This window comes from Anser cygnoides, chromosome 1 (assembly GCF_040182565.1).
Source record: "Anser cygnoides isolate HZ-2024a breed goose chromosome 1, Taihu_goose_T2T_genome, whole genome shotgun sequence".
Taxonomy (NCBI): Eukaryota; Metazoa; Chordata; class Aves; order Anseriformes; family Anatidae; genus Anser; species Anser cygnoides.
Window position 1 is genome coordinate 47945691 of NC_089873.1, and position 12653 is coordinate 47958343.

A 12653-nucleotide genomic window follows, 5' to 3' on the forward strand; every position below is an offset into this window, starting at 1 on the left:
TAAGAGCTGATTGATATGGTCAGTACCTTTGGCACTGAGAAAACAGAACAGCTGCTTAACTGTGGTAGCTGTATATGCTTATAGTACAGTAACTGTGGGGGTTTGAATCATTATTAACATTTGAGAGACCTCCCTGTCACCCCTTCTGTCATATTCTTCACATAATTTTATGTTTTCAGTTGCAACAAAATAAAAACGTATCATATAAAGATGTGTATGATCTCTGCAGACATTACCATTTCAAACAAAATTTTGAGTTAATATGTGTCCTGTGAGTTTTTGGAAGGATCCATGCCAACTATCATGAATATCCACAATTCCTGTAAAATAATCTGCATTGCTTTTTTGACCAATCCTTGCTGTCCCAGTGCACACTAGAGTTGTGCTGTTAACATCTCTTGGGAGTGACTACCCCTGCAACAGTGTAGGCCTGAGTTGACAGAAAAAAAAAAAAAAAAAAAAAAAAAAAACAGTTGTTTCTCATCCTGCTCTTCCAAAAAGGAAAGGAAGAAAGAAAAAAATGCTCCAAATTCCTTTTTTCTTGAGTAGATAGATCCCATATAAGCAGACTGAGAACAGATGGATGTAAAGTACACCTGCTGTGTTGTTTGTCCAGTTTAGGAAAAAGAATTTGGTGGTGTCACCTGGTACAAAAATAAGCTGCTGTGTTAGGAAATGGTCATATAAAAATGTTCCAGTGTTTCTTCTCAAAAGCACTGTTACATGGTGAATTTTTCATATTGGTAAACATCATTGTTTGTAATGCTGTGTATTTTTTTCATTGTACATTTCATCATTGATACTGCCTGAGGGCTTCTGTGTAGGAATTGATACCATCAATGGCTACCCAGAAGGCCCATATTCAAGTTCAGATGCTTTATACATACAGAAACCGCAATGTAGCATTTATTAATGCAGTGATAGAGTAAACTGGTTCGGCTGCCCACTGGTAAACCTTCCTTCATCCCTTACTACCTTTATGTCTATGAATATGCAGCATTAATATGTGTGAGTGGAGTTGCTTGGTTGGCTTGCTGTTCCAAACGACTAAAATAAACCTGTGTGTATTGAGGTCAGGGGATGAATATAAAACGCCAGAGGATGTTGGGTTGTTTGTAATGTTCATTTCCCCACTTCTCCACATTTCATGAGCTTGTGAATCCAGTTGTATTTTTCCAAGAGCCTGCGAAAACATCTTTAAACGGTTTTTGCACAATTGGATGGAAAAGGTGCTGAGCTGTGGCAGAAAGGAACTTGAGTGTAGCCAGAGACAGTTACATTTAAAGACATTAGTGTGGGGAGGAACACCGGTAAATACTTAAAAATAAACAGCCCTGTGGCTCTCTTCAATTATGCAGAACAAATCTCTCTTAAAATCTTTATTGTAAAGTATTGTGTAAAAGCAGTGCGTTAGCATAAAAGGATTTTAAATCTGTAAACAATAATGAAGATACTCTAAGTGTGCTCATAGGGAAAATTAATTTACTTTTTGAGAGGTATTTTTGTCTTGCTTACAGTATAGAGCTTTAACTCTGCAGTGCCCAAACAGGCTGTTATAAGTTAGTGTAATCTGAAGATTAACATTTTTGGCCTAATTTATTTAAATGTTCTCTTTTGTAGCTGTTTTTATACCAGATTCTTCGTGGTTTGGCTTACTGTCATAGAAGAAAGGTGTTGCATCGAGATCTGAAGCCACAAAATCTACTAATTAATGAGAAAGGAGAACTGAAGCTAGCAGACTTTGGTATGGACTGAAATTCCTGTATAACAAATGTTTTCTTTACTCACTATTAAGAAAATACTGAAAACAAATTATACTGAACTTTGAAATCCTTTGGAACTGGGAATGTGCGTTTGCAAACCACTGTGAACATCAGGAAAATGAACCAAAGATGTGTATTTAATTCATCTTTGTACATCCCTACCAATTCAGAAGGCTAGGATTTAGAACCTTGTCCTTGTTGCTGCTGCTGTTTGTCAATAACTGGAAAAGTAACATCCTCTAGTCAGAATCAGTAGGAAAGCAATTTGCTGCCTATGATGTAGCTATCCTGTCTTCCTTGCAATGGCTTCTGAACTGTAACTGCAGGATCAGCATTCAGTCTGTTGGCTATGGTCCCAGCCCTGTGTCAGTTTTACAGTTTTTTGTAGAAGCTGGTACTTCTTAGTCAATCTATGACTTCAGTTGTGAACACTAAGGAATATTCCACAAAACCTCGTTTTGGTTTCTGTCTTTCCTTTAAACGAATTCATGAAAGCAGTCATCTGAAGGAGACAGAAGTGGATATGTGCAGTTGCATTTATAAAGGAAAGATAAGAACATCAGGTCTGTAGTAAATTTGTGCATTCTCAGATGGAAAATGAAAGTCGTCCTTTTACAGGATATTAGAAAATAGGTGTGTAGGTCATACTGTCACTTGACTTGAGGTTTGAAAGTAGTCTTACAGCTTCCTTTGAAATTGACGCTTAGTCAAATCCTTAAGCTGGAGCTCAGGCTGTTTTTTCTCACTCTCCACAATCACTCCAAAGCGAAGTTACCAAGGTGAGCAAGAGGAAGGGTCTGTCCCTATTCAGAATTGTCAGGTGTTACTGATGCACCAAGTTCCTTTGAGATTTCCAGTGAGCATTTGCAGACGAGTGCAGCATTCACAATTTCCTTTTATTTTCTATGTCAGGAAGGTCCTTCAAGAATTGTGCTAACACTGTTTTTTTCCCTGGTTTATGAACAGAAGTTGCTCAGAAGATTGTATTTAACACGATAGACCTAAATTGTATTGAGGATGTTACTGACAAACTGACAGTATTATTGTGGAAAACCTCTATTGATCAGTCCAACATATTTCCACTGTTTCATGGTTCATTTGTTGCTTTCTTCCTCTTGCAGTGTAATTGTTAAGTGGTGAATGTGGGATTTCACAGATTGTGGGGAAGATGCTATATTGATATAATGCTTTGTTGTTTTGATGACATGTATAGGCTTACTGCAAGTTTTGATCTGCTTACCTGCCTTCTATGCTTCAAAACACTTACCATGAGATTTCTGTAAATAGTAAGACAAATCACATCGTAGAAATATATTTATTAGGACTCTTGAATAAATATAATTGGGAAGGTATTTAACAAGTTAGTATATTAAAGTTGACTTCTCCTGTAAAAGTTCTTTGTCAGTTCCATGGAAAATAAGATTTAATAAAAGCAGCATTGCGTAGAAGCAGCACATTACCCTTTATTTCCCTTTTTATCAAGGATTGGCTAGAGCGAAGTCTGTTCCTACGAAGACTTATTCCAATGAAGTTGTCACGTTATGGTACAGACCACCTGATGTTCTCCTTGGATCTTCAGAATACTCAACTCAAATAGACATGTGGTTTGTATAGCTTTCTCTAGTTCTAATTTTTATTCTCGGTCAAGTTGAAAAAATGCCAATTCTTCATTGCTATATAATAGCATTCAAATACTAATCTTTTCAATTTTTGAATGCTATAACTGCTTTAGATTTTAGAGAAAGGATCGACAGATGGTGAAGATGCTATTATTTGTCTCTGAAAATGCAGAGTACTTTTTTATTGCTTAAACATGCGTCAGGCCCACATTTCTAGGGGAAAAAAATTCCATGTTCTCCTGATGACATAACATGGTATTTTACTATGAAATACAATACAATTGATTAACTTGACATCTGAAGGGAGAGGATATAATATAGCTATGACAAAGATTTTATTTGGTCTTTGACAGTTCTTTTGTTGCTGTATATCTTCTTTCAAAACAATATTTTTAGTAGCAACATGTGGTTAATATAATTGTTTTTATTTAAGAGAAATTACAGAAGTAAGAGCAGAAGTAATAAGAGCAGAAAGCTTAAATTGCTGTTGTTTTTTTTTCTGATTTACCTTTTTCTCTTTGTTTCTATAAAAGGGGCGTTGGATGCATATTTTTTGAAATGGCATCAGGAAGGCCTCTCTTCCCTGGTTCAACTGTTGAAGATGAGCTGCACTTAATTTTCAGGCTTCTAGGTAAGTGTTACTTTTATCAGCACTATTACTGGTATATGTTTATTCTTCTAAACAATTTTTTTCTGGGAGAACTGTAGATCTTTATCTATTAAAAATTACATTTTATGTTCCATTGTCTTTAAGGTGAATGAGTGTGCTCTTGATTAAAAGTGATCAACCTGAGTGCACAGATGAGTTTGTACAGCATTGCCTCTTTTTCTTTCCTGTTCAAATTACAGGATTAAGTACTTATTTATGTCAGAGCTGTTTCTTTACAGGTCTGTGGGGGAGAGGGGTTATTTTTGTTGTTGTTTTGTTGGTGGTGATTTTTTTTTAAGTTGAATTTGTTGCTTTTTTTAAATACAGGAACCCCATGTCAAGAAACATGGCCGGGTATTTCTTCCAGTGATGAATTTAGAAACTACAACTTCCCTAAATATAAACCACAACCCCTAATCAACCATGCACCAAGGTATTTTGTGTTTTATTTGAAAGAACATGTATTCCTATAGCTTTGAATATTTGTAAATGTGAACAAGGTTCCAAGTATGGTGTGCTAGTGAATGCTGGAAAATTGTACATCATTGTGGGCAGATATTAATGCAAAGCATAATCCCATTACTATGCAATTACTTTGTCTAATATCATTCAAGGCTCCATAATGACCTATAGAACTGTAAACTCCTTGTTAATAATGCCTGCATAGTGGGAGTATTCACACAGCACTTCCAAATTCTCTTGTTATATAATAGGCTTATTGTTAAAATAGCAAGATTTCCTTTAGCAGTCTCTTGAAATCATTCTAAAATCATTATGAGGAATTTGAAGGGTCTGCATCAGTATTGTTAACAGCACAGAGGTTGTAAATAAACTTTATAACAAAGCCTAACACATTTTTATTGACTCTGAAGAAAAAGATCTAACATTGTGTTCTCCTAGTGAATGACCTGGGTCAACGTACTAAATCACAATACAAAGCTCAAGATTTGTATGTTCCCAGTATTTTCATCTTGTTCTGAGATGGTGCTACTTGTATGTATACGCATTCACAAGCAGAAAAGTTGTTTGGGTGAAAACATTCACTTTTTTAAATACAACTTTCATCAGTTACTTTGCAGATCGGCTTTTGGTAAATATAGTTCAGTAACTTCTTTTTTTTTTTTTTATTTTTAGGCTAGACACGGAAGGAATTGAATTGATAGCGAAGTTCCTTCAAGTAAGATATGTTTTGTGGCTTTACTTTATTAAAAGTGCAAGTTTAGAGTTTTGGTGTATTATGTAAAATTTTAATTACAAGCTTAGTACCTGTTAGATCTAACTCAAAGTGGAATATACAGCTCAGTATGTAGTGGATGACAGATTTAGGAAGAATGATTGTTAGGCTAAATACTGTAGGAACTTAAAAGCTGGTATTTTGGCTGTGTTTTTTTTGTTGGAGCTGTGGTTTTGGGTAGGGTTTTTTGTTGATGTTTTTGTTTTTTTCTTTTGCAAGAAGCAATTTTTTCTTTCTGATTACTGTTTGTAAAAAAGTAATTGATTCTGTTAGCAATTCCCTGAAAAACTAAAACGCTTTTGAAATACAGTATTAAAACAGAACTTTTAAATACAAATACTACAGTTCTGTAAAGATGGATTTCGCTTACCACTAGAGAAGCATCTGCTAATGTAAAGAATACTCTTTGATCTTTCAAACTGTTTGTATTCAAAAGGTAAAGTGTTTTGTGGGTTTAATCTTTTAATCTGCATTAAAAATGAGCCAAGAAACAAGAAGAGGGGAGGCAAGATGGAAGGCCAACTCTTAAGTCTTTGGACGGATGTAGACGCCCTGTAACTTCGCTGTGTTAAGAAGCCTTAGTATGTAAGGTGGAGTGCAGTAACTCTGCTTTGCAGCCAGCGATTTAAATTCTATACCAAGTCTTCATCTATTTACACACTGTGTGAGAACAGTAGTCCTTGCAGTCCTTGTTTAGACTTTGTTCTTCTTTGTGTACACCTTTTTTAAATGTCTGCATCTTTGTCCAAATGTCCAAATATGCCAGACATGAGATGTGTTAAGCACAGATTGAAGACCATGTTGTCTGAAGTTCCCTTTTATGCAAAATACTGCAGCGTAGTCCATTCTAATTAGAAAGCTTTTGTGATCTCATGTAATTGCGATTTAATATTAGAACATAAAGTAGCCAGAAGTCTGACATCTGATCATTGTTACAACTACAAATAAGGATTAAGTATACTTCTATTTGCATCCATTTACAGCATTTGAGTATTTTAGCAATCTCATATGTTGATAATTCTAATTTAGATAACATATGTTAGGTGTTTCATGTGCGAAATAAAAGTAATGAAAACAAAGATGTCCTAGTGAGTTAGTAGGAAAGATTTGAGCAAGGTGAACTCTTTCTTCCTTTGACGAAATCACTTAATGCAAAGGATTTTTTAATGAAAACCAATGCACTTACATCCTTTTATTTTAATAGTATGAATCAAAGAAGAGAATTTCAGCAGAAGAGGCCATGAAACATGCATACTTCAGAAGTCTTGGAACAAGAGTACATACTTTGCCTGAAAGTAAGAATAGCAGTAAACCAACAGAGTATTGTTAAGATAGTTCATGACTGTCCTGGGTCTGGCTGGGATGGATTTAATTTTCGTCATAACACCTTGTATGGTGCCATGTTTAATATTTGTCACCAAAACAGTGCTGATAACACGCCAGTGTTCTAGCTATGGCTCAGCAGTGTTTGCACAGTGTCAAGGCCTCCACTTTTCTCACTTTCCCCCACAGTGAATAGACTGGGGGGTGCACAAGAGGTTGGGAGGGGGCACACCAGGCAGATAACAAAACTAACCAGAGAGATAACCCATGCCATATGTCATGCTCAGCAATCAAAAAGGAGAAAGGGGGGCACAGTGGGGGGTGAGGGGACTGTTGGAGAAGTTAGCCATATTTTGCTAAGGAAGTGGCAGGGCATCAGTCTACACATGGAAGGTGGTGAGTTACTGCCTTTGTATCTCTTTTGTTTTTTCTCTCTTCTTCACCCTCTCCTTCACTTACAAAAGAGTTTTCATCTCAGCCCACAGGTTTTCTTGTTTGTAATTTTCCTTTCCTCTTCCACACACACTAGGGCTGTGGGGAAGTTACCAAGCAGCTGCATGATGCTTAGCTACCTATCAGGGTTAAATGACAACAATTCAAAATCAAAAATTCTTTAGTCTGTTAAGGAAGTCCAATACATATTGACTTAAACATTTGGGAATAGGGAAAGGTTTTTTTTCTTATCAAATCTGCACAATTAAGAATAGAATTTTGCTCAATAAAGCATGGTTGTGCTCAGATAGATATGAATTAATTTCTCTGCTACATTACAGGTGTTTCTATATTCAGTCTAAAAGAGATTCAGCTGCAAAAAGACCCTGGCTTTCGAAATTCCACTTACCCAGAGACAGGTATGGAAGGATTAATATTTTCTCATACTTACAAGTTGCATGCTAACACAATAACTGCAGGTTAAAAAAAAATGTGATACTGGTTGAAGCCCAAAGAAAGGATATTCTCTTGGCATAGAAGGAGAGATACAGATAATGATTGAATACTCTGTTGCACGAATGCTTAAGTTTCTTATCATGGTCCATGTTCTGTTGTAGGACATGGGAAGAACAGAAGGCAGAGCATGCTTTTTTAAAGTGGGCGGTGCAGAGTCAAGCCCAAGCCTATCCTATCAATCAAGGACTTGGATCTGAAGGCAGTGCTCTCTTTTGGTGGACTTGGAATCGCAGTTTGTCTACACTGTCCTCTTCACAGTGGAGTCTTTTTATTTCCAACCTGCAGATTATGTTTTTATATTTGTTGTCACAGTGTGACAATTTTTTGTACAGTTGGTTTTAAGGTCTCCTCTGCCACTAGAGCCAGTAGGTTACAGCTGTTGATGTAACTGTAGCTGCAATTTTTGTGCAGGACTGAGAAACACAGTGCATTATTTATTGCGGAATCATTGCTGCTAAATAACTACTGTCTGTATAGTTAACACAACAGTTCCATGCCTGAAGAAGTTGCAATGGCTTTATAATATGTGAATGCATCTGTTTCTCTTCATAAAACGTTCTACTGCTGCGGGTTTTTTTGTATTTCTTAAACTGCAGTGTTTCCTGGAATGTAAACATAGCTTTGCTTGGCTATAGGTGAACCATCTTTAATGCTCTAAGTTCATGGCACTTAATTCCTTATTTAACATTGGAAGTATGTGTTGAAATAGTTGAAAAATTATAATGCATATTATGTTTTTGAAAAGCACATGGTGTGAAAGTTGATTCAAACAAGTGAAAAGTAATTATTATTTGCTCTCAGATCCTATATTAGTTATTGATAAATTAGAGCATGGAGACTGGATAATAAATTTTGTCAGGCTCACTCCAGCATAAGATATTTGCACATTGTTGTGCATATGGGACCTGACAGAAGCAATGACTTTTTTTACCTTGTTTTTAACTTAGAAATACAAATAGTAAAAAAAAAAAAAAAGAAAAAAAAAAGAAGAAAAAAAAAGATTCATATATGTTGGACCCTGGCTTAATTTTGAAATTTTGGATCTTTTCATTACAGAGAAACAGGACGACTAATTACAAGAACATGGGAATAATGTCACACTTTTCCCACCCTGTTGCTCTCCCATTTGTGCATTATTCACTTGAAATCAACTGGAAAGATGCAAGTTTGTACTTGATAAGAACTCACTATACTACAGAACTTTTAAAATGGGAACTTAGAGAGTTTCTCAGATCTTAGATGTTATCTGTTTACCAGAGATAGTAAACATGTTACTACTATGCTTATGCATCTCAGTGAGTATCATAAGTACACCCTTGGTGATGGTTACAGTATTTTTAAGCATTTGTGTTCACCTTTATGAACCTATTTGTTTAGTGCATCTTAAAGAGACTGTAAATCTTTATTGGTATATTTTGAAATGGTCATGTAAATCTTTGGCTGGTATATCATGGAAATAGTCATAGGTAACTTAATTTTTCCTGACATTCACTGTAAAACATTCAGGGGTCCTACCATTTCTGTTCAGGAAATCTTGTAGTTTATTGTTATTTAACAGTATTAAGTGAATTTTTGTATATTTCATTTTAACTTTATTTGTGAATAGTGATTGTGGCATGTTTGGGGGTGTTTTATTAATATTTCATTGATACTGGTAAATTTGAATTGGGATTTTTTTTTTTATTATTTTCTGGAAGAGAGAAGTTAATGTGTAATGGTGACTATTGGACCACTACTGCTTTTCAGCATTTGTAAACTGGTTTTACGTTAAATCTTGTAGACCTAACAAACTGCTGTTATTTCTAACTGACCGACCTGTATTAATATTGTACTTTTGAAAGTATAAATATTATGTGGAATTCTTTGGTTTTGTTTTGAAATTTATAACGACAAAGGCCCTGTGCTGTTAAAAATACAGACTAAGTGAACTTGCAGTTCTTGGGGCATTGTTGGAAACTTAGCTAGATCTGTGTGTTGTGGGAGTCATCAGTTTCAACTCTAGCTGCTTATGAATTCATACAACCCAGAAGTAGTGGCAGCGAAGGTGGTATCACTACTCTGCAACTGAGGCCGTTCAGGATCTTATCATGAACATGGTCCATAGTCTAATTGTTAGCGATGAAGTCCTGCATGTCACGTGGAATCAGGAGTTTTGCCTAGCTCTAGGAAGGTAAGGCGTGTCTCAGATGCATGGGTTTGAAATCCCACTGATACCAGCAGGAGTGTCGTGTGTGTCAGAGGCGGATTTGGCACTGATTGAAAAACCTTTGTCCTGAAATAGTTGTTATATATATTTTTATAGTTGCTATGGATCTGATCTAGATTTTATACTGATTAACTTTGTAGGAAATACGTTGTAGATGTAATGGTGTTGAAGAAAGGAGTATCAAAAAACCATCTTTTTTTTTTCTACAGAAGTAGTGAAGATTTAGAGTAAATGTTCACTGTGGATAAATGTGGGATTTAGCATTTCTAGAACAGTAATATTTTCTAGGTCATAAAAGAACAAGAAATAATGTGACACTAATGAGTAAAGGACTTAAAGGTTTAACTGGTAAAATGAAGTGCATTAACAAATTTAGAAGGGGATCAGCTGCAGCTAACAAAAGGAGATTTCCATTTTGGGTAGGAATTTGGTTTTGTTGTTACAGACGAAAAGATCTTCCATAAAATTGAAGCACTCTGAATATAAAGAGATTTTTCTAAGGATCTACAAATGAATTGGTTTGCTTCACTAGGAGGTAGCTTTAAAGAATGTATTTTTTAAGAAATTTGGCATCTGTGGTCTAGCCAGCTTTGTTGGGGTCTCTCTTTTTTTTTTTTTTTTTGGTCCATAATTGAAATTCCTGCATTAGCAGAGACAACTCTGTGGCAGATGCGTGTTTGGGGCAGTAGTCAGTGAGTCTGAAGTCACTGGGCATTTCCCTGACATCATTTTTGTGCAATTCAGTGTTCCCGTCCCCTGTCTGGCAGCATCAGGCAGTATAGGCTTGGTTTCACTGTCACCGAGAACGTAGCGAGTGCTGACCGTTCTGGGAGGAGGCCTCAGCCACGGTGACCGTCAAGCAGATGCTCACTAAATTTGGATGATTGACAAGATTTGGTTATGACAGCTTCTGCTTGAGGATGGGTGATCAGTTAATGAGAAATGGCCTGCAAGTAGTTGCTGATTTAAAATAGTTATTTGTAGAGGATATACCCATTGTACCCCATCTACCCAGAGGTGGAAAGGCCAAGGTGTGTGTATAGGTGTGTGTAGGAAAAAAAGTGGATTTGAAGACAGGAAAGAAGCAGGTGGTCGTGAGGTGGTGTGCACATGCAGGTGAAGGCTGAAGAGAAGAAAGGGTGGGTGGAGGGATGGGAATTTACAGGCCAGGAAAGAGTGGGAGATTGAAAGGGACAAACCAGCTGCTCAGCAATGCTCTAGTGAAACATGCATCTCAACACAGCTGTGTTATTTTTGTGCTGCTTTACCACAGCATTAAGTAGCCAGAGTGTATCCCTGAATTGGGCAATAAAAGTTAAAATAAACAATTATTAAAGAATCAACATACTTTGTATCTGCAAATCATTTGGAAAACTGCAAGGTAGCATTCTTTGGGCTGCTTGCTTGGTGTTTGCGCGTGAGTTTTTCAATTTAATAAAAGCACATTGTTTCTGTTTTGCAATGTTAAGATGGAATTAAGGTTAAGATTACATTCATTTATTGAGGACAAAATATATGAAAGGTATGTTGTAAGTATCCACAAGCTAAGCATTATAAACCCAGGAAATACCCAGAATTAAGGTCAGACTTGAAAGAAATCCAAACAAATTAGGGTATGGAAATGCATGGCTGTAGCCTGTAGTGACACTGAGAAAAATTGGAACGTACCTTAGTTGAACACCGCGTTGCCACAGACGTGATCAGTTTGTCTGGTCACTGAAGAGCAGAGTTTAGTCATTCTTGTACCTTGTTAGCACATTTCAATACGTTTTTTTTTCCCCCCCTTAGTAACATTTGGCTTTGAAACAAATGCGGCATATTTATGAAATTTTCTAACTTTTGGCAGGAACATTTACACTTCGTTTTTACAGTCCACCCCCCCCATTTCAGAGATGGGCCTGTTAAGAGATCGACTGCTACTGTTTGGCCCACACATGGGTCAGTACTTGTAACTGACCAACATCCGTGTCAGGCCAATTTCAAAGACTGACAAGAAAACAAGCATAGGGTATGAAACACAATGGAAACACTGCACAAATGTTTAGTTAATTGGCACACTGTAAAGTAAGCTGACTGTACGGGTATGGTGATTTTGCAAAGTACAAAAACCAGGTAGATTTTTGGGCTTGGTAATTCGTACCCTAAAGTCTTTTGTCCACAGAATTGAGTTGAACAAGAGTTTGATCTCTGCTAGGCCATGGTGGAAGTTCTTGTTGGCAGAACTGGGATTAGAATTTAGCCATTCTAGATTTTTAAAAAATCTTTTGTGTGTGTTTTTCACTAGACTGTACTGCCTTTCTCTCATTATCTGAGAGAAAAAGATTGATGTCAGTGGAAAAATGTGTACATTAAAATGTTCCATTATTTTCGCGTTCTCTGAAATCCCTTAACTCATTTAAGTCTTGTGATTTCTGAGCCAACTTAAGCTGTGAACACACATCTGCACATACTTACCGATGTAAATAACCGCTCGATTTATTGCCCTGGCTGCATCCTCCAAACTCACTTAAGGAACAGACCTGCCTGAGCAGATTGCTTTTATGGTCCTCCTAATGAAATACGAGTCTTTTCAGCTCACATGCCATACCTTGAAAAAAATATATCCCTCGGAGAGCTATGAAGTCTCTTTGTTAGTTGCAGTGGGATCTTCTTGCTGACAGAAATGCCATCACTGTGGATTGCAGAGCTGGGAGAATGCTCTTCCCCATCCCCTTTCCAACATGCTCTTGCAGAACACCTCCCTCCAGGCCCTGCAGAGCAGTGCCAGCGCTGCTGGCTCCTCCTCTTTCACACCATGAGCTCATTTTTTCAAAGACTTTTTGTTTTCACTTTTCCATGTCCTTTTCCTTAATTTGCAGAGGGAGAAAGCTGGCCTGGAGCTAGATTAGGAATAATTAAGGTTGCATTTATC

The 12653-nt window shown here is 36.8% G+C and overlaps 1 protein-coding gene across 4 annotated transcripts in view; it reads left to right on the plus strand.

The window, feature by feature from the left end:
• Window positions 1-11085, plus strand: part of CDK17 (cyclin dependent kinase 17) — a 96790-nt gene extending 85705 nt beyond the window's left edge. For 3 of the 4 annotated variants that reach the window (XM_048061266.2, XM_048061269.2, XM_048061268.2), the window contains 8 exons: window positions 1621-1744; window positions 3247-3367; window positions 3916-4013; window positions 4359-4464; window positions 5166-5208; window positions 6470-6560; window positions 7362-7439; window positions 7638-11085. In XM_048061266.2, coding sequence (XP_047917223.1) covers window positions 1621-1744; window positions 3247-3367; window positions 3916-4013; window positions 4359-4464; window positions 5166-5208; window positions 6470-6560; window positions 7362-7439; window positions 7638-7675 — 699 coding nt within the window. In that variant the 3' untranslated portion in view covers window positions 7676-11085. The remainder of the gene's footprint in view (window positions 1-1620; window positions 1745-3246; window positions 3368-3915; window positions 4014-4358; window positions 4465-5165; window positions 5209-6469; window positions 6561-7361; window positions 7440-7637) is intronic. The other variant, XM_048061267.2, reaches the window with a different exon arrangement.
• Window positions 11086-12653: the final 1568 nt, after the last annotated feature.